This window comes from Esox lucius, chromosome 19 (genome assembly GCF_011004845.1).
Source record: "Esox lucius isolate fEsoLuc1 chromosome 19, fEsoLuc1.pri, whole genome shotgun sequence".
NCBI classification, from domain to species: Eukaryota; Metazoa; Chordata; class Actinopteri; order Esociformes; family Esocidae; genus Esox; species Esox lucius.
The window spans coordinates 29,723,595-29,745,889 of NC_047587.1; the positions used below are offsets into that span (position 1 = coordinate 29,723,595).

Sequence of the window (22,295 nt, forward strand, 5' to 3'; positions counted from 1 at the left end):
CAGGGCTTGTCATATCCAGAAGTGGATTTTGCACACATACTCTCCCACATAATCCTTTCTGAAGCCACTCAGAGGCTGAAGAGATGGCAGTGAGCAGGAAAATAGCGTGCTATCTCGTTCATGGAGGAGCTCAAAGACAGATGACGCCTCCTGCAAAGAGGAAGGGCAGTTTTGCAAGGTAGCATGTCAAACTAGACAACACACCGTCAGAGAGAGAAAGAGAGACAGAAAGTAGCAACTGGTGGTCAAACAAACATACCTTCTGAGCAGCTGGCATCAGTCAGTTCTGGCCCACATCTGGGCAGTCTGATGGACCGGTCATAATCATCCAGGGAAACATGAAAGCCATTCCATTCAAGCTCTTGACACACAAACACAATGGAGGAAAATAGACCCAGACACAAATCTCAGTTGACGAACAATAGTTATTTATTAAGGGAAAAATGAATTTACATTTTATACCTCCAAAACAGGGAGGATACTGATAAATAAAGCCTCATTATAAAAAGCTTATATCGATCCCAAAATCCACAATCAATACTTTAAATGTTCCATTTGTACATGACACATATTTACATAATTGTTGCATTGCCCTTTTTTCTTTATACATGAAATTCAGCAAAAAAATAAAAAATGTACCTTTTCAGTACAAAACAACATAGTACTTTATAAGCACTTGTATACAGTATAACTGTAGAAGACACTCCAACGCCTCACAGATGCTGGTTAATATTCTAGTGCATTTCAATTTGAGCATAATGGTCTGCCCCCAATTTGCATTTGCCACAATGCATCACGTTACACACAACAAAATGTCCGAGCTGCTATAGCACTGCCCAACTTCTGTACTGCAGACGGCCAAGCAGGTTCTGGTTGAAGGGGGATGATTGGTAGATATTCCCTGAGGAATATTAAGTGATAAAGGGGTCTAGGCATGTTCAAACCTGTCAAAAGTGGAACACATCTATTAAGGCAAGTCAGTGAGTGAACAAAACCAAATCAGTTAAAATGCCATAATACTTTCTGCCTTTTTCACTCTTTTGTGAAGTCACATTGCGGAAGACTACGCATAACTTGGTATATGATTGGGAGATATCCCGTGAATAGTGATTCAAACCATGGCAATCGCCACCGCTCCACTTGAGGGTGAAAACCAGATGAGTCAAGGGGGAACAGCAGCAGCAGAACAGTCATGAGTAAGTGATTCGGACCGTCTCTCAGTTCTACAGAGTCAGTAGAGGTGATTGCTTTGTCGAGCTATCGCTTAAAATTCAGCTCATCAGCAGAAAACCGAAAGGACGTGACTCTGAAATATAAGGCTGTACGCAGCTCTGGTTTGTATGAATCAAAACCAGAGACCGGGGGAACGGACACGATGAAATGGATGAAAAAGAATCAATTAATAAAACCCGGGGACATTAATTATTCCGGACCATTTGAGAGGCACAGGAGAGCTTATGGCACCGTAGTCCATCAATACTAAAGCAGAGTGTATGGACCAGGGGGTGGTTGGGTTGTGTCTGCAGTAATGGTTTGGTTCGACTAATAAAAGAACAGCCTGTCCTGCAGGCAGATAAACCGGCGTTCCGATGAGATTAACAAATGGAATGGTTGGTCAGGGCTAGACTAATCTATTTCAATATCAGCATTAAAATATTACTGCAGAGAGAAGAGCTGAATTTCTATTTATTCTTGAAAAAATACAGTATATATTCCTTAGATTCGACTCCGGGTCAATTTAATGATTGTCACTCACTGTATAGCAGGAAGTCTTTCCACCTGTAACAGAGTGAACATTATCTAAAGTGCTCATCGCCTTCAAACCGTGTGGGCCAGTACTGCATTGCAGTGACTGACAAATAAAATGGTTTACAGGTGTGCAGTGGAGGAAAACAACAAGTACCAGAAGGGATTCTTCTGTCCATTCACTCTGCTGGAAACGTAATATCAAACAGCATTCCTCATTGCATTCAATAGCAAAGGGGACAAAAGCAATTGAACCATTTCCTACCTTTGGCTCCCTCATGCAGACACTCTTTCTCTCTTAGTCACTCATCTGGCTCACCCTCCCTCCCTCTCTCTCTCTCTCTCTCTCTCTCTCTTCTTTCTCTTCTCTTCCCTGTTACAAGCTCTCCTTTCTCTTTCTTTGGCTTTGCTTGTCTTCCGTTTCTCCCAGACTCATTCATCCTGCTCTCTGACTCAGCGGTTAGTCATGTCTCTTCTAACCTCGTCCTTTCTCCAGAACGTCTGAGTTGTAGAGCGGATGGAGGGAACTGGGCTCTCATTCTGTACAGGCGGTTATGAGGCATTATGGGGCCAATTGTCAGGCAACACCTTGACCGATATGACAAGAAACACCATTGTGCAAGCTTTCCACACCCAGCTGAAAGTGTTAAATAGAGTGGATGCTCTTTTTTGTCACACTGCCTGTTGGGATACACTTGAATTTTGGATTCTGGAACATTCTACAATTGTCCCCACGGCACCTGCTCTGTTAAATATCCCCTTCACATAGAAAACCGACATTAGCTACTGTATACTTCATGAAACGATAAAATGTCCTCTAGCCACGTTGTAATTCACTGAGGCGCGAACACTGTGAAAGCCAAGGCAACCAACATATGCATACCAATCCAATCCACGCCGCAAGCGACTTCGCAGCTTCACTCCTTATTCAAAACCCTAATTACCTTCATCCAAAAGTCACACCTGGCCACTTCAGAGTGGCAACTAGGTAGGAAGTGTCTGCATGGTTCCCTAACAAGGTCCCAGGAAGTGCTCTAGTTATGCTTCCTGTCTGTGGCCGAGGTCAACCCTCCAGGTCCGTGGGTATAGATCAGGTGTTCTGGCGGCCCCACCACAGGGTCTGGGAGTCGGCTGATCCAGCCACTGCTGTGATGGCGGGACATGATGGGATAGAGGAGGACTAAGGGATCAGCAGAAGAAGATCTCTCCATCGGCCTGAGGCTCGGGATCTGTGGAGAAGACGGATGGAGACATCAGTAACCACACCTTCTGTGACTGGTCAGTGGGAGGGGCTTCTGTGTTCCACACGGGCGATGTGATTGGTGCGTACCTGGCTGGGATGGCTGCCCCTTCCCCTTCTTCTTCTTCTTGGACTTGGCCAGCTGCATCAGGCGGTGGGGGATTTGGTTCTGGGCCTCGGTGCTGCTCTGGGCCTTGGAGTTGGAGGACGAAAATGGGTTCAGGTTCTTCCCTTTCCTCTTCGAGCCCATCCTCAAGAAGGGTTCTTTGGTGGCGGGGGACGAGGAGAGCTCGGCCTCTCCTCCCGCAAGGTCTTTATCCAGAGAGGTGGAGCTCTGGAACTTGATGGAGTCGTCTGAGGTGGTGGAGGGGGTCCGCTGGGTTCTGCGTGCCTGCTCCGCCTAAAGATCAGATTGCACAATTAGAGAGTTAAGCTACTTAGCGAAACAGTCTTCCATTGTATCTAGGAGTGAAGGTTGAACTACTGTTAGCATTAGAAGCTCAGGCTTGAGCCCAAGTGGAGGATATGGTGAGCAGACGTTAATGGGTCATTTTAAGGTCACCTTTATGAGTGATGGCTACATAACAGGGGGATATCATTGACGTAAGCTAACAGACAGAGACCAGAGAACAACAGCCCAGTGTGAGAACCGCTTCCGCCAGTCCAGCTTACCTCCGCCTTCTTCATCTGCTCCACATTCTCAGCATCCCTGCGGAGCGCCTCCCTGTCTCGGTCCAGCTTCCTCTGGGCGTCCCGCAACCTCTCCAAGTCCCGCTGGTACTCCTCCTTCCTCCTCTGTAGCTCCTGTCTCTCCTCCTCCAACAGCCGGCGCTTCCTCGCCGTCTCGTCCTCCTGCTCCTTTACCTGCGCCTCGCGGTCGCTCAGCCCCGACTCCCTCACCTCCCACTCCCTCTCCCTCCTCCTCCTCTCCTCGGCGTGAGCCGCCTGCTGGCGCTGCAGGTTGGCCACCTCCTGCCTCTGTTTCTCCAGGCTGCGCTGCTTCTCCTGCTCGATCAGGGAGTTGGGCCGCGACGACGACGACGACAGGGAGGAGGTGGAGGAGTGGCGGGAGGCTGTGCGGTCGGCCAGGGCGTGGCGTTGGTCCTCGATGAACGTGTCCTGCTGCACCACCACCGCCTGCAGGAGGAGGGCGAAAAACACACAGCTCAGAAACACGGGACGGCGGTTTGACACTGGGGCGGTATTTCTCTGTGAATTTTAAACGGCCCCGTGACGGGGTGGAGAGCGTCCGCACCTGCAGCGTGTTAAGGAGGTCGTGGAGGTGCGTGACACTGTGGAGGACCTGCTGGGGGACAAAAAGACGGACGATGAATCATTTTGACCCGCGGCGTGGTTCCGTGGAGGCAAAGGCCTATGTGTGGGTAGTCACTCTGCCGGCCGGAGAGTCCGACGGTATGATCGATAGACCTAATTCCCCAGTTGTTTATTCGATGTGTTTCTAAGAGGGAGTGCTGGAAGGGGAGCGCGGTGGGGTGGGGCGGACCAACCTCGCTGTTCCTCTTCAGCAGCAGCAGCAGGTTGTTGTTGCCCCCCTGTGGAAGGAGAGAGACACAGCTGCAGTTCAGTACAGAGAAACCCGAGGCTGGGGGCCATGTTAGACCTGCAGAGGAGCAGTTACATCCTGTACGCCTCCTGGGAGGCCTGGGAGGAGTGCGGGGAGATTATAGGCGTTAAAAGCACGGGGACCACTCCCACACAGCGAGTCTGGGCCCTAGGAGGCACTACGGAGCTTAAAGGGGCCTTAATAATACGGACTTCCTTAGCTCAGCCAGGGCCCCAGGGCCTGGCTAATGTCTGTCTGTTGAAGCCAGTCGTGGTGATTGGCAGCAGCGGTCCTGCTTAGAAACGGCCATGTGTAAATCCCTGCTGATGGTGAGGGATGTAAGGGTTTAAAAGATTGACCTGGGGATCTACAAGTTCACGCAGGATGTTCACTGTGATACAACAATCACACACACACACACATTTGTGAGCTGTACAGTTAATATACTGACCTTCTTCAACCCGCTGTCTGATTCAGTCCTCCGAAGGTCTACAGCGTCGTCGCCATCTTCTTTCTCTCCGTCTGGAATGACAGTAAGGAGACCTTCAGCTCACTGGCATCAGATAATGACAGTAAGCTTTCAGTTGGACAGACAGGATTTCTGAGGAGAGCGTGTCCCTACTTTTGGAGATGTTCATCTGGTGGCTGTCGAAGCCTCCGAAGGTCTCGGCACGGCGAGGCAGACACACTGGCCCCACGCTGCCCCCTGATGCATCCTGGGACACCTGTTGCCCCACGGCGCCGGCCACGCTGCCATTCACCAGCACGTTGAGTGTCTCCACTGAAACAACACACACACACACACACACATGCGTGACAATCAGCCCTGCAGTCGGCTGGTGTTGTATCCTTACAGTAACATGACATTGATTCACAGTCATGTTGCATTTATTTGACTAATAATTTCTAAATTAATAAAGAAGTTATTATGGTACACACAGGCCATGATGACATGTACACAAAAACAAACAGGCAAACAAATATCATTTTGTATGATAATAATAAAGTAATGTAAACATAAATGACCCTAGATCAGTCATGGCACAATTGGATACACAGGATGACGAGCTACATTAGTCCTGGCGCCCAGGACATGTCACCATTTTGACTACAGTCATGCTTGTTTGTAATCGGAGATAAACTTCGTTACAGTTATCTTTTCTCTTAACACACATGGTCCCAATTATGAAAGATGTAACTGAGATTACAGTCTCAATAACAAATACACACAATGCTCAAGGCAGCTGAAGTGAGCATGACAGACCAACATGAATGGGGTTACTAAGGCAACCAGGAGAAAAAGATCAATATCATGTCCATTACTCAAGCTGCAGTGTTAAAGCAATCCATTTGTTTGATTTCTGCACAGAAGAATTCTATTACCCTTATGCACTGATTCCTTCCCTGTCTACAGAGGGAAGATGCTGATATATACACCCATGGCTTCAGTCAACAATGGCTTTACTGCAGTATTCTGTTATGTGCTTGGTCACTAAGTGTTCGGGGGTACATGATTGGCGACCTGCCTAGGTAATTCAGTAGGTGACCACTGATCTGTGCTGTGTTTGGTCTCTGGACCAGGCACGGCCACCCACTCACCTTCCTTCAGGGCATCCTTCATGATGGGCTCTCCCTTTGTGACGTCGTCGGGGGTGGCTCTGAACAGCATCCTTGTTCTGATAGACTGGGCTGAACTGGGATCCTCTGCCAAGCCACTGCGCCCCTCACACATGTCCCGGAACACCTTCACCTTCTCCTCCAACAAAGACACGATCTGCTCGTCCTTCTTCCTCAGCAGCTCTGTGAGAAACGGATGGACACAATAGTTATCACCAGTCGTAGATGCAGCGTTTATTACCCATCATAGACGCAGTGGTTAATACAATTCATAGAAGCAGCGGTTGTCAATGGTTGTAGATGCAGCGGTTATTACCCTTCCTAGACGCAGTGATTTTTACAATTCATAGACGCAGCGGTTATTACCGGTCTTAGATGCAGTGGTTATTACCTTTCATTTATGCAATGGTTATTACAAGTCATTGATGCAGTGGTAATCATTGGTCGTAGACGAAGAGGTTACTACCCTTCATAGATGCAAGTGTTATTACCCTTCATGGACGCAGTGGTTTGACAATTCATAGACACAGGGGTTATTACTCGTCACAGACACAGCGGTTATCACCGGTCCTAGGCGCAGTGGTTATCACCGGTTGTAAAAGCAGCGGTTATTACCCTTCATAGATGCAGTGGTTATTACAATTCATAGACGCAGAGGTTGTCAATGGTCGTAAATGCAGTGGTTATTACCCTTCATAGATGCAGTGGTTATTACAAGTCATAGACGCAGCGGTTATCCCTGGTCGTAGATGCAGTGGTTATTACCCTTCATTTACACAATGGTTATTACAAGTAATTGATGCAGTGGTTTTCTTTGGTCGTAGACGCAGTGGTTATTACCCTTCATAGACGCAGGTGTTATTACCCGTCATGGATGCAGGAGATATTACCAGTCATAGATGCAGCGGTTATTAACAGTCATAGACTTTTCCAGTCATAGGCATTTCTGTGATTTTACCTCTCATCTCCCGTGCTTTCGTCTCCAACAGTCTCTTGTCTTCCTCAGTCTCACTGGGGATTCCCTCATCGTCATCCTTCTCTCTGGTAACACACAACCAACCATCAAACTGTGAACATGTGTTGTGTACAGCCAACAGGCTCCTCTACACTGTCTGTGGATGAACGAGGTGTGTTCCTATAGAAACAGAGATAGATATTGTAGTTCCCATGTGACTCACATGGAGTGCATGGCATCCTGTATGAGCTGCATCCAGATGTTGCGCTCCTCCTTTGTGCTGGCCAGCACCTCCACCATCTCTGGCTTCTCTATGCCTGCTGTGATCAGGAACAGACCCCGCTCCTCGTTAGCCACCTCCCGCACAATCAACTTCTGTAGGGAGATCACTGTGGATCGCTGGTCCTGAGGGTCGAGAGAGAATAACGGGAGGAATGGGGTGAGACAGGGAGGTGGTGGAAGGATGTATAGAACAGGTTCATATGGAAGGATGTATAGAACAGGTTCATATGGAAGGATGTATAGAACAGGTTCATATGGAAGGATGTATAGAACAGGTTCATATGGAAGGATGTATAGAACAGGCTCATATGGAAGGATGTATAGAACAGGTTCATATGGAAGGATGTATAGAACAGGTTCATATGGAAGGATGTATAGAACAGGTTCATATGGAAGGATGTATAGAACAGGTCCATATGGAAGGATGTATAGAACAGGTCCATATGGAAGGATGTATAGAACAGGTTCATATGGAAGGATGTATAGAACAGGTTCATATGGAAGGATGTATACTGTAGAACAGGTTCATATGGAAGGATGTATACTGTAGAACAGGTTCATATGGAAGGATGTATAGAACAGTGGGTGTTTTTGTCTATGAAGCAAATGAAAACTCCACTGAATGGGGAAAAAACCGCCGGACAACAAGATTAGACCAAGAGTGGAACCATGACGAACGTTAGTGCCTCACAACTAAGCTGGGAAAACCTTGACACCAGGCTAAGACTGAACTCTTCTCCACAGTACAGAGTGGGACGTGGGAAACAACATCAGGGAAATGCATTTAACATACCAGCGAGGCAAACACATATTTCTGGTCTTTCTCCTGGAGGAACACAAAAACGTCCGACAGCAACATGGCCTGGACATCTGTGGGGGGAAATCACAATGAGTCCGGATCAGTGGAGAAAGCGTTGAGAGAAAGACGGACAAGAAATTAGAGCAGGACAAGGAGATAAACGCAGAGCGGGGAGTAAGACTGATGAGGAAAGGGGAAGTCAGAGAGGGAGAAGGGCAGAGAGATGTATACCCTTAAGCCTGCCCGCAGAGTTCTTGAGCTGCAGCGGTCCATCGTGCAGCAACCTCCTGCCTCTCAACAGGTCCTCCCGCGCAAACATCTGGCCGCTCTTCATCCTCTGAATGGACTTGCTGTCCGTGCGACTGTACACCTCTTTCAGCCGCCTCTTCTTGTCGTGCTCGTTCACCTTGCTGTCCACCGCGTTGAGGATCTCCTTCACCAGCTTCAGGGCCTTGGTTATATCCTCGTGGTCCTCCTCGTTCTCTGCACAAGTCAACGTTAGCGTGTCACTCTCGACGTGACGCACAGGGTGTCGCATCCCGACGTGATGCACCCCCCCCCCGATATATACCCACGAATTCAATTCAAAGAGTCCTACGTTTACGAATAATTGGGAATTTGTTTGTTGAATCAACAAACAGACACTTTATTAAGAATCCAAGAAAGTCTCAGAAACCCGGTGTCTGCCTCACCCAGTGTCAACATATCCAGCACAATAACACTGTGTGACATGACGCTGTGTGCTCGTCTGAGGTATTTAGGTGGACAGTCTTACCTTTGGTGTGCTGCAGTATCCTCTGGAGTAGCACCGGGTACTTGGTTATTCGCTGTGTCACCAATAAGATGCACTCTGGAATGCCTAGTCTTCGGACAATCGTGCTACTCATCTTTTTCTGAGGCACAAACACAACAGAGAAACTCAAAGTATTTACAGTGGGTCAATGGAGGCAACAAATGAAAAGGTGAGATGGCACCACCTGGTGGAGAGAGCGACCGTCTACACACTGATTTATATTGTTTATATAAAGCGGCATGCTGAACAACTGATAGTTAGTCACCTTGATGAAGGCTTGGAAGCGTTTGTCTTTGGTGTGAAGCTCCTTATAAAAGTTGACGGCCTCATTGTGGCGGCTGCAGAATTTCCCGTAGACTTTCTTCATGCGCTCGGCATTGGGCCCCGAAAACTAAAGACAAGAAACTGAAGATTTCTACCAACAAACTGACTGGCATTCTAATCAAAACATTTTGAACATTTTCCACAACGTCCCCTAAACTGAGTCTCCCCCTACCAACCTGCGAGACGAGGACGTCTCCTATCTTGCGGATGAGGAAGCTGCCATCATCCCGGCCCTCGATTGAGGACTCCCTCTTGCGCTCCAGCAGGTGTGCGAAGAAGTGTGTGTGGAGGTCCAGGAGGTAGTCCAGCATGGGGAACACCCTGTCCACCGTCTGGGTCTCCAGCTGAACCTCCTTCTGCAGGCCCTTACTGTACACCTCAGACATGATCTTCAGGGTCCGCACGTGGTGCATCTCTGTCTGGACCAGCTCTGGAGATGGGGTGGTGGGAGACAAACAGTTGAGAGATCTTTATCTATCTCTATGGTATCTAAATAGATTTCCCATTTAACCCTGAAAAAGTATTTTTGAGCTGCAAAAACGAAACAATAAAAATTGCTTATGTCGATAATAGAACATGCGAAACATTGAATGATGAACACTAAGCACCGACTTCGTCTAAAACAAGTGTCTGCTTTTGAAAGAGCTCCACATTAGTTTGGGATCAAGCCATAGCCTGCGTGTAGTGAAACACCTTTCTCCTTCAACGCATTGCTCAGTTTTGCATTACAGTAATGTTCGGCATAGCACAATAAAAACAGTGGGCCACTTATGCATGTGAAGTTGCTTTACAGTTGAGCATCGTGAGCATTTCCTACATTATTAATGGGATTGATCATTACATGAGTGTCATAGAAACTCACTACTATTAAGTTGATTTAAAGAAAACATTGTGCAAGATATCAATAAACACCCATTTAATCTACAGTACTGTGTAAGTCTTAGACATCTGAAAGTTGAACTAACGTCATTTGTAAAAACAATAATAATATAAATTAGATTCATGTATTTATATATATATATTTATTTATATATATATATATATATATATATATATATATATATATATATATATATATATAATGAATAAAACACTTTATAATTCCTGGAATAGATCTTTGGTATCCAATTAATTGCAATATGAATCGACAGATTATTACATAAAAATTGTTTTATACACTTTCTGTGAAAATACATAAGGGAAAAAGGATGTCGCCGCTTTTGGAAAAAAATTGAATCATAAACAAAGTGAAAGTGAGTGATTGTAATGTGATGGCAGAAGTGGTTTCAGAGAGAGAGAGGCCCTCCTACCATAGATGACGTCCTGCCTCTTGACCACCTCCTTCTTCAGGCCCTTCACATACTTCTTATCCACAGTGAAGGTCCAGGAGTCCGCCTCCAGATCCTTAGACTCCGCCTCAAACTCCCCCATTAGCTGACTGTCCATCATCTCAGTCCCTATGGCAACACATAACACACACACACACACGTTTTAGTTTCCCTTGACCCGGCGATGACAGAGAGGGTCAGATACAGGCTCTGTAGCGTTGTCTCGGTCCTGCTAACCCACCTTCATCCGTGAGAGACTCTGTGGACTCGTTGACCTTGGAGGTCTTGTGCAGGGAGTCGGTGGACTGGGATAGGTATTTCAGGCCCAGCGGCATCTCGTCCATCAACGGTCTGCGTGGACAGAGGCCATCAGACCGGCAGATAGGCAGACAGACAGACGAGAGAGAAGCAGACTTAGTGAAGGAGCGATAACAGGACAGTCTCAATACTCCATTTTTTGAGTTGCACCGTTCGCAAGAACACAGATGCCGTGTTGTCAATCAGTGTGGCGTGAGAACGGGCTGGGCGAGCCGAGCGTGTCGAGGCCCGTTTTCAGATGGTGCTTGAACGGGGGTCTGTCTCACCCTGCAATGTTGCTGATGGAGATGCTCTTGGAAAGGTTGCTGTTAAACGAGCGGACGCTGGCGTTTCTGCGAGGCACCACGGCCGTAGCCATGCCCTGGTCGTCATGGGACGAGATGGTCGACCATGGACGCTCCCGCGATGATGTCGACGCCGTAGCTGATACGCAAACAACAGACGGTTAGTATGAGGTTCTGTAAATGTCTAGAGACACTACAGATACTGTGCATGTCCATGGTCAAATCAATACAGTCTATAAACATATCATATATACACAGCACCAGACCACAGCTGTGCTGGAATAGACAAAGACCCATCTGAACAGGGTGAATTAACGTATCATTTACTTCTCAACAGGACTCCAGCCACGGACGCAGAATCTGTCACCGTTTGTTGCTTCTGCTGCTGAACAACACAAAGGGAAAAGCTTTCAGAATATGGTATGCTATTACAACACACCAGTGCCCTTAACAAGCCTGTAACTTCACACACACACAGACTGATGACTGCTGACAGACACATCAACCGGTGTTGCTACCAATGCTGTGTTTGTCCACTAAGCATTGAAGACAGTTGACAGGCAGACAGTTGAAAAACAGATGGACAGCTGACAGAGAGTTGACAGACAGACCAATTGACTGAGGGTTGACAAACAGCTAAACAGACAGTTAACAAACACATGGCAGACAGAGTTGACAACAACCGACAGACACTTGACAATGACAGACAGTTGAAAGACCACTGACAGAAAATTGAGAGACAGACAGCTGACAGGAAGATGACAGACAGACACCAGAGCTCACCTTCATTCTGACCTTGACACATAAAGGAAGACTCTCTCTGCAGCCTTTATGTACCTGTGCATTGCAGTCTGAAATCAAGAGAGAGAAAAAACTAAGTTCACCTCACAAGACCTCACAAGACAATTAAAACTGCAGAAAATGACAGTCAGAAGATAATACAGTAATTCTAACATTGGTAGGACGGTTGAGGTGCCAGTATGAAATCAAATCTCTAGTTCAGTTGTCTGAAAACAAAGCCACCCCCCTCCTCCATCACATGACACCATTGCTACTGTAAATAATATCATTTTAATGCAGCAAGGTCACACAGCTGAACAGCAGAAACCGCAAGGAAAAGAAAAAGATCTGCTAGCTAGTAAAGCATATCAAAACAGCAACGCTCCCTTTAACCACCCTGAACTATAGAAACAAACAGGAAACCAACACAATGACTGAATGGGTTCATCCAAACTCTAGCCGATTATAAGCAGTGATACAATTATTAATAAGAGAAGTCGCATTAACGTTAAGAAAAATGGGTTTCTCGCTTTCTCTTCCTTATGTCCTTACCTCCACCCAGCCTGTTAGAAGTCTGACCTCTGAACAACTACAAAGCCTTGTTGAATCAACACTGTTAGCAGACACACCCAGGTGCATGTAGGGAGAACTCAAACCAGCCACTATAAAACATGTGATCTCACGAGATAAAAGGAGCATAAGACAAACCCGCCCATGAAGACAGTAAAGAGGCTGAGGTATAAAAGGGGCCAGTCCTACCCACTCCTCTCCTGTCAGAAGGGAGGGCCCGCCCAGGACACACCGACACAACCCCACTTCAGTTGCTCTCCCAGCTGGAGCTGTTAACCAGCCAGAGAAGGGACAGTGCAACAGGGTGTGTCCCTGATATTTATTTTCACCGCCAGCTTGTGGGAGTTGTTTTGATTGTCTGTCTTAAAGTACAAACGGGGGAGGCAGTTCTCTGTTAAAAGTCTTTGTTTATATTTCCGTCAGAGCTTGCTGGCTGCCCCCCCCCCCACACACACACACAGAGCTGCAACTTACTTCCAGATAGAAATATAGATCAGAATCGCTGATAAAGCCATTCCTCTAAATTTTAACTATCAAAACTAATGGCTTGTTGCACATTGTTTGCAAGCCATTGCCCCTTAAAGCCTTTGTTGGGACACAATGCTGTGATACTGTGACAAAAGCTGACAGACTTTTGAGAAAGGAGCCACCGAAACACAGTTAGGGTGTACTACACAGCCTTTGCCAAAACACAGTTAGGGTGTACTACACAGCCTTTGCCAAAACACAGTTAGGGCGTACTACACAGCCTTAGCCAAAACACAGTTAGGGTGTACTACACAGCCTTAGCCAAAACCCAGTTAGGGCGTACTACACAGCATTTGCCAAAACACAGTTAGGGCGTACTACACAGCCTTAGCCAAAACCCAGTTAGGGCGTACTACACAGCCTTGGCCAAAACCCAGTTAGGGCGTACTACACAGCCTTTGCCAGTCTGGGAGAGAGAGAGAGGGTGAAGGGGGAGAAAGAGCAGTGAAAGGATGTTCATTTTCACAGAAAGGGGGGAGAGAGGGAGACAGAGAGAGACAGAGAGAAATGTGTTCCAGCTGTGTGGTGAGTGATGCAGGGTGATGAAACCCAGTGAAAGACAGAGATGACGGAGTGGTCTGCCTGGCATTAACCCAGTCCATCACGGCTCAGACAGACCGACAACAGAAAGAACCAAACTTTTACACGCTGGTTCTAATTGCATACTGCAGAGGTGGGTGGGAATATTCAACTAATCATCGGCAAGTTACAGGCACTTCTGTTGAGGAACAAATGATGCGACACAGATCATTAAAACAGATGCTACTGAGTGTGCCTGGGGTCATAGTGACAACCTCAAAGGGCACTCCACGACTGACATCGACCTATAGTCAATGAAGAGCCTTCTTACATTGGTGCAGTAGAGACGATGTCTTACATGGATCTGTCGGGCCGTATTCACTCTAATGGAGTGTTTCCCAATCCTGGTCCTGGGGACCGCAAAGGGGTGCACGTTTTTGTTTTTGCCTAAGCACACACACACACACACACCTGATTCAAATGAAAGACTTGATGATAGGTTGATTGTGTCAATCAAGTGTGTATATGGTAGGACATCATTTGAATCAGGTGTGTGAGTGCTAGGGCAAAAACAAAAATGTGCACCCCTTTGGGTCCCCAGGACCAGGATTGGGAAACACCGCTCTGTACACCTCTGACGAGGGAGGATCCCCACTGGTAGCCATTACAGAGCTAGCAGCTCTGCATTATTCGGGGGTCTTTGACCTTTACACGTTTGACCCGAAGTTACAGTGACTCCCGTGTCTTACAGTGTAGCGGCAGGGTAACCAAGAGAGTGGCCAAGTGGCTGTGATCACCACTGCTGAGACTGCTCACAGGGTTTTCACACGCGTTGGATTTGGTTTCAGCATGACTAAGTAACACCTCTGCTGTGACATCCACTAACTAACCACTGTGACTTTTTAGACAACATAATTAACTAATCAACACGACGTGGGCTAGTTGACAGATAAAGGGAATACAGAGGAGAAATACAGAGGAGAAAAATAAGAACGAGGGGAGTGGGAGAATAAAGAGGAGAAGAAGAAGAAAGACGAGTAGGAGAAGAGTACAAGAATAAGAAAGAGTAGAAGAGGAGAAGAATAAGATAGAGTAGAAGATAAGTAGAAGAATAAGAAACAAGCATGGGGGAGGAGAAAGAGTAGAAGAATAAGGAAAAAGCAGAGGAGAATAAAGAGGAGAACAAGAAAGAGGCCACTTTTTCCCTCTTACTGTAATCAGAGCAGTGCTCCACAGAAAAACAGTATATTTTTATGAAAAAAAGATACTGAATAGTTTTGGTAGAACGCACATTTTGGTCCAACGCACATTGTAAATATTTAATGCAATTGAAAACAGACTGTGCAAAGGCTTTGCAAAACAAAAACATTTAATGTTATTTTTTTGTAATATTTTCTGTATTCCGACAACGTCCTGCACCCGAAGTTCAGAGTATCTAGTAGCGAGTGAGGTCGGAGAAACGTAACAGTCTGTGTACTGCACACATTTGTGTTGAACTGTCAGTAAGTGGCTGTCACATTGGTAGAAAGACGGTAGCCATCATCTGAGCGAAAACCACAGGTAGTTAGCTAGCTGCCGCAACTCAATAGCTATAATCAGGGACGTCGCTAGGCCTATTTTAGAGGGGCTTTAGCATATTTCCATGTATTCTGTTCAGAGGATGGGAGATCCGGTTATTCAATGATCTGGATAAACACTGCTATAAAGTATAGTTGACAAAAGTGTTTTGGCTACATAGTACAACTGTTTTCGTGCCATTTGTTGGTGTTGGATGGATGAGGACAGAGTGGACTTTAATTCTTTATTTGGATAGAATCTAAGTAATATTAGATTAGTGTCTAACACAAAATATGAGACAGGTATCCTATTAGCCAAACTTGACCAAAAAATAACCTTATTTTGATAGATTTTACACCCGTTGCAATTCTAAAAATACCCCCAATAACCACCAAAATGAGGCTTCGACCCCCATCCACGAATTTCTAGTGACGTTCCTGGCTATAATCGGCTACAATAAATTAGCGTCATGCAGGGAACATTAGAGATTAGAGCAGCAACAATAAGACATCTGGTTTTCGTACTTTGCCTTCAAAATAAAAAAACTTGGTGAAATGTTATTTCCATTCGGCAGCAACAATAAGACTTCCAATTTTCGGATTTTGCCTTCATAATTAAAGTGTGCAGTGTATATATAGTTTGTGCTGTATACATTTTCAAAGGAAAAACATTAAAAAAAACGAAATTCCTTTTTTCAATAATACTTTACATAAGGTAAAGAATATTATAAGCTGGAGCACATTGAGAAAGTTAGAGCTTAAGATATTTTTAATATGGAGAACATATCTAAAATAAAAAGTTTAGACGTTATTATTGTTGTTCATCCGCTGGTGGTCATTAGTTTTGCAGAGGGATTGTGTTATAAAACCAACAACATTACATAAAAGGGATGTAAAAGGGATACTATTAGTGGAAAAGACTATTCAGTGCTGCAGTGAATGTCTTGTACGAAATACTCAGGAGAGTTTGTAAAGTTCCACATATAATGTTAGTAGCTAGTTGCTTTTATTAGTCGGGAAGGCGATTCATGAACAGTTTTAGAGAATGGTTAATTTGGGGGGAGTACTTAGGTTATTGTTAGGGAATGATGTTAAGCAAGTACTGTCAAATAACGTAAAGAAAATGAAGTTGACAAGCAAAAGACTGGTGTACAGGGAGGACGTTTTTGCAATACATTAAAAACACATTTGTAGCATTCAACCCATTGAGCCTTTTATGTCATTGATGTCAGCGTGTCGGCGTGCAAACTGTTTCCCCCCACTTTTGGAACAAAATAGTAGGGGAAACACTGAAGAGGCATAGGAGAAGAAAGAGGCAAATGAGAAGAAAGAGGAGTAGGAGGGGCCTTACTGGTGCAGAGGAAGGCCTCTTTAGTGTTGATGGGTTTGCTGCATTGGTGGCACGTTGTGGATGGGGCTAGGTTCACGGAGCTGAAGAGATGGCCGTTCAGGGGCTTTCGGTCTTTCTCCTTGGGGTCTTTGTCCTTCCCCTGACCCTTCTCTTTGTCTTTCTCCTGCAGAAGATTAAAGAGAAATGAAAACACCCGCAGAGCCGTGCAGCACAGTGCAACGCTGCCCTTGGCTGAGTGATCAAAGTCCCCCCGATACTGATGACACGCTCAGACGCTAATTAGTCAGTGCCCATGGACATGTGACCCAGAGGAAGAGGTATTCAGTCATCACTGACCACTTGAGTCGAAACCACAAGCCTTTGACTGCTAAAAAAATATATATATATATATACATTCACAATATTTAGGTATTTTCTACCCAGTTCACAAAAAATAAACATAATTCGGACCAAAGTTCACTGCAACACTGTAACCAGAGATGCAACACATGTAACACTCAGGTCTACCGTGCAGATGGACAGTCATTCATGATCGGTACAGGAAACATGAAATATCCCAGGATTCTGAATCAAACTAGATAGGGTGCTAAGGCAGGGATCTCCACACGGGGAAGGATGTGTGGTTAGAAATGTTATAGAGCCTGTTCCTGTCTGAGCAGTTAGCTGTGAGTCAATTCAAAACAATGACAGCGAAGACGATTCACTTCTCATCTGAAGGAGACACAGGCGACCAATGAAGGGAGTCCAGACTCCACATAATTCCACACCAAATTCCTAGATATAAACTTGCAGATGTGATAAACAAATACCAAGTACAGAAGTTGTATTAGAGTGAGTTACAAAGATTGAGACCATTGACATTACAGTAATAGCCATTTCTCATGTGCCGTTTCCCAGAAGCCCCGAAATGACCAAGCCTTCTTACCTCATCCTGTCTTTTCTCAGTCCTCAGCTTCAGAGAACCACTTTGCAGCTGGAATCGTCTACACAACATGTCTCTTTACCCTGTCCGTCTGTCTCTTTACCCTGTCCGTCTGTCTCTTTACCCTGTCCGTCTGTCTCTTTACCCTGTCCGCCTGTCCCTCCAACCTGTCCGCCTGTCCCTCCAACCTGTCTGCCTGTCCCTCCAACCTGTCTGTCCTTCCACCCTGTCTGTCTGTCAGTCAATTTGCCCGTCCACTCATCTGTGTCTGGCTGTGTGTCTGTCTGACTGTGCCCCCTGCTCTTACACAACATGCATCTACAACCTCGTTCCCACGACGCCCAGCTACAAGCTGAAGGAAGTGAACTAACGTGTAGGATGGGAGGAGGGGGTGGCAGCTGCGCTTCGGTTCTGCTGTAGTCTGTAGTCTCTGGTACATTGCAGCTTCCTGACTCATCTAGCTCACACTCTCACAAAACTGCATGTAGCGTACGATGACATTCAGAACACACACACTCTCAAAGTGGAAGTTAAGAGTTGTGCCAACAGTGGCTAATCCACGGAGCCTGCCTGTGTTAAATATGCATCTTTTAATTATCATGACCACATTCTTCAATGTAATTACAAGTAAAAAATAATAAAAATAATACACATTGTTTCGGATACAATCGTGAGGGAAATTAAATGAGACGAGAACTGTGTTGATCCCGAGTCTGGCTATTACTGCTATTTCCTTTGCTGTTATCAGGAAGCATGATGTTATTAAGCTGAGGAGTGTGGTTTGTTTTCATAGCAGCCATGATGCCATGCAGACGTCTGTTTGAGACAGACCACAGCATGCCTCTGCTTCCTGTTTCACTTCCCTACTGCGTGCAGACCAGGCGCCTCACACTGCTTCTTGCAACTCTCAGCCGGATGCCCTGTCACCTAGCAGATAGTTGCTGTTCACACCCGCCCTATTCTGATTAGGACATACTGGAATCGATCGAAAAAGGGGTTCTGTAAACTGATTTTAAGATTTGCAATGTGCGCAATTAATAATTAATAACGCTGCATTAATAACTACTCTGAAGGTACATCGAATACACAACCCTGTTTGGGACGCTGTGTAAAATGTAAAGGAAAACAGAATGCAGTGATGTGAAAATCATTGAAACCTTATATTCAATAGAAAAGACAACATAAAATGTTAAAACTGAGAAATGTTATTATTTCTTGAAAAATATATGCCCACTTTGAATTTGATGCCAGCAACACATTTCAAAAAAGCTGAGACAGGGGCAACAAAAGACTGGAAAAGATGTGTAATGCAAAAAAAAGCTGGTGGAACATCTCACAACTAATTAGATGAATTGGAAACAGGTTAGTAACATGACTGACAATAAAAAGAGCATCCCAGCGAGGATGAGTCTTTCAGAAGTAAAGATGGGAGGGGTTCACCCCTCTGTGAAACACTGCACAGGCAAATAGTGTAACATTTTAAGAAAACCGTTTCTCAACGTAAAATTACAAAGATTTTGGGGATCTCATAATCTATGAATCTATCATCATTAAATGATTCAGAGAATCCGGAAAAATTGCTCTACGCAAGGGACATCCGTGATGGTATGGGAAGGCACCATTAATGCTGAACAACATATACAGGTTTTGGAGCAACATATGCTGTCATCCAGTTGGTGGCTTATTTCAGCCACATTGTGCACCTAAATAACGCTTACAGAGTATTGTAAAAAGAACAGGTGATGTAACACATAGTGTTGATAGTGAGAGGGCCAATGTCAAAAGGTCATGTGACCACTGGGACTCAGTTAGCTCAACTCAGTTAGCTCAACGTTACGCTTCCAGCGGAAAATATGAGCGATTCCCGGTACTCTGCTAGAAGGAGGAGGAGAGAGAAGGGATGGAGGACGACCGGAGGCTCAATGGGCAGACTCACCTTGTTCTTCTTAGTGCTCATCTTGCTCTTGAGGTAACTGAAAGTGCGGCTGACCTTGGTGCCTTGTCTCCCCTCCGTGTCGCTCCGCAGCGGCCCAGGGTCCTCCTCTGAGATGCTGGAATAAGGAGAGAAGGAGAACCACAGGCTCAGAATAGTCTCAGACACTGTCGTAAGAAGCAAACATTTAGCGGAAAGACTTGTCAGAGCCCTGTATGAAAGGATGGCAGACAGCCTTGTGTTGTACCTGTACTCCAACGATCCAGAGGTGCTGGAGAAGGATCCCATTCCTACAGGGAAAACGGACAGGAAGGGATGAGTTGGACCAATGGAACAGAGAGGGTGAGATATGCTTGTTGAATAGGAGAACTTAGAAAACATTTATATAACAGACTGGAATTATTCAGGGGAAAGTCATAGTCTCACAGTAGCTAGCATACAACACGACTTCTAGTTTTATCAGTATTGTGGTTCAGTACAAGTTGACATTACATAATACGGAATTAGTACAAGACGTTTCCAAGCGAAGGTGAAAACCCATAAAACTTTGCGCCAACATCCGACAGAACCAGCCAGTACCTGCTAAGACAGGTTAAATGTGGAGTTGCACATTGGGTAGAGCCAATTAACAACAAGACCCGACAAACACATACATAGAGGAATGTGATAAGGCAGCCTAATGAACAACAGCAGTCAAGGCTGGCCGGTGACATGAAGATAGTCGAGGGGCCAGATAGAAGCTCTGCCTTAGACACAGTCCTACAGCGAAGCCAAATAAGACACACCACACGTGATAAACACAAAAGTCATTTTCCAAAAACTGCCATGCAAAACGTCTTACGTCTAAGCCATAGATCCGACACTCTGCTGCAGTGAAAAGCCCCTTTGAAACGGTGTCCCCCAGTAAAGGCCCGAACAGGGATTTACTTTCTTTCGTGCTCCCCGAAATAATATACAAGCCGTTGTTATGAGGCTCAGAGGAGCGTGAAAGCAGCAGTGAAATGCTCTAAAGGAAACTCTATCCTTTTTAGCAGCTGTGATGCCCAAAAAGGCCACTTTGAAATGTGTTTATGTGGATTTCAAAGAGTGAGAGCTGAGCAGGGAATAAATGGAACCAATGGAAAGAAAGGGGGAAGAGATTTGTGGAGAACTCAGGGGAGAAATAGAACAGGCCTGGAAGCCATGTCAAATACAATAGGAAAAAAGCTACTCTGGACCTGGGGCATCTGTGCTAACAGAAAGTTTCTTATTGGGTCTCAGATACCACAGTGGGAAACAGATTCTGGGTTTACAAGCGTCACCAGAAGATAGTCGTTAAGGGCAGGCTGGATAAAGATGATGATGAATCCAGATGCCTAACTACAGAGGGCTTCTCACTTTGCTCCAGCTATTATTCTAAAAGATCTCATGGTTTTTCCTGCCATTGCTAGTCTCAGCCATGTCCATGTCGTCCAGAAACACAAAGCTCTGTATTTTGTAGACAAGTTTGAATATTGTCCTTGGCTGCCTATCAACTTTTATCATCTTGGCAGGATTTTTAAATAATATATTTGACTGAAATTAAACACTTGAAATAAAACTAAACCGTTAAGGATAGTTATTTTGATGGCAGCCAGAGTTTTCAGAACTACACACTGGTATCCATGAAATAGATCTTTTTAGATCATAATCATTCAACAGACATAAGTTCTTCGTTGACTCACCCCATTTAAAAATTGACAGAGTAGTCATCGTTCTTTCAGCACTTTAACATCATTAAATACGTTGTTGAAGAATTTCATATTCATAAAGAATGTATGCAGGGCATAATCTATTATCAGTTTAAATATCTGTAGATTAGATGGTCTATGTGTGGATTATCACTAAATGTGGATAATATATATATATTTTTTTTTTAAATCTGTATCTACATGTTTTAGCAAACACATATATTTACCTGACAAGGAAGTTATGTATAATTCCCTGAATTATGGGAATGTATTAATCGTGGGACCAAACAGAGATTAGGAGTGTATTTAAAGGGAGGTGACGTCCATTTAGTGACAGAGACACTACAAAGGAAGCAGCCAGGTGCTAGGGGCCACACAGGGCATTCTGGGAACTGTGGTACAGTACTTACTCACTACCTCCTCATCATCACTCGAGGAAGAACCAATAGAAAATAATGTTCTAGATTTGGGGAAGGTCGGTGAGATGTTGAAGGAGAAGGAGATGCGTCTCTTTGGTCGAGTCCGGCCTCTGGCTATCCAGTTTAAGGGCAGAAAAGACATCAAATAACGCGTTAAATGAGCACAACCGGGGGAAACCGCATTCCCCTCCACCCTTCAGAGTCACTCAGGGACTCTGAGTAAACCCCCTAGACAGACTTGACCTCATTCCCCTCAAAGAGATTGAGTGAAACCCTATGAAAAGGGACAGGGAACCTGGAGTACAAGAACAACCTAGGATAAGAAGAGTAATCTCAACCAGAAGTGAGATGGAAGCAGTCAGGAGCTGAGGGGATACAGGATTTGAGTGAAAAAAACCACCTCATTGGACGCTTTTCCTGAAAAATGTGTCTCGAAATACACTGCAGAGCGACGCAAGGAAAACAGACCTGTAGTACCAGGTTGGAAACAGAAGATGAGGGAAGACTTGAGCGTTAGTAACTACGATGAGGGAAGACTTGAGCATTACTCCTGGCCTCTTGTATCATCACCACACACCCAGACAGAGAAAGATAAGTAACAGGTGATTTACAAAGTGAGAGTTAAAGCCTCACCATCCAGGTCTCTGTTACTGATGGCCAACATGGACACTGATTTGGTGAGCGCCTGGTGAGTCATAGCAGAATGTCTCACAGGTAGAGCTCTTCCTGATTTCTGTAACAGAGGAGAGATACAGGGC

The 22,295-nt window shown here is 45.3% G+C and overlaps 1 protein-coding gene across 7 annotated transcripts in view; it reads right to left on the minus strand.

Annotated features, from left to right (window-relative positions):
- Positions 1-405: 405 nt before the first annotated feature.
- The window catches only part of akap13 (A-kinase anchoring protein 13), a 90,596-nt gene continuing 68,706 nt past the window's right edge, over positions 406-22,295 (minus strand). For 4 of the 7 annotated variants that reach the window (XM_029115278.2, XM_029115282.2, XM_029115281.2 and 1 more), the window contains 25 exons: positions 22,171-22,270; positions 21,529-21,651; positions 19,657-19,699; positions 19,413-19,527; positions 16,555-16,717; positions 12,034-12,101; positions 11,578-11,635; positions 11,233-11,389; positions 10,890-10,999; positions 10,631-10,777; positions 9,497-9,750; positions 9,262-9,387; positions 8,979-9,096; positions 8,435-8,686; positions 8,198-8,274; positions 7,346-7,527; positions 7,126-7,208; positions 6,150-6,350; positions 5,173-5,331; positions 5,002-5,072; positions 4,495-4,539; positions 4,242-4,292; positions 3,659-4,123; positions 3,077-3,386; positions 406-2,975 (listed from right to left, as the gene is read on the minus strand). In XM_029115278.2, coding sequence (XP_028971111.2) covers positions 2,935-2,975; positions 3,077-3,386; positions 3,659-4,123; positions 4,242-4,292; positions 4,495-4,539; positions 5,002-5,072; positions 5,173-5,331; positions 6,150-6,350; positions 7,126-7,208; positions 7,346-7,527; positions 8,198-8,274; positions 8,435-8,686; positions 8,979-9,096; positions 9,262-9,387; positions 9,497-9,750; positions 10,631-10,777; positions 10,890-10,999; positions 11,233-11,389; positions 11,578-11,635; positions 12,034-12,101; positions 16,555-16,717; positions 19,413-19,527; positions 19,657-19,699; positions 21,529-21,651; positions 22,171-22,270 — 3,519 coding nt within the window. In that variant the 3' untranslated portion in view covers positions 406-2,934. The remainder of the gene's footprint in view (positions 2,976-3,076; positions 3,387-3,658; positions 4,124-4,241; positions 4,293-4,494; positions 4,540-5,001; positions 5,073-5,172; positions 5,332-6,149; positions 6,351-7,125; positions 7,209-7,345; positions 7,528-8,197; positions 8,275-8,434; positions 8,687-8,978; positions 9,097-9,261; positions 9,388-9,496; positions 9,751-10,630; positions 10,778-10,889; positions 11,000-11,232; positions 11,390-11,577; positions 11,636-12,033; positions 12,102-16,554; positions 16,718-19,412; positions 19,528-19,656; positions 19,700-21,528; positions 21,652-22,170; positions 22,271-22,295) is intronic. The other 3 variants (XM_029115280.2, XM_029115279.2, XM_029115283.2) reach the window with 3 other exon arrangements.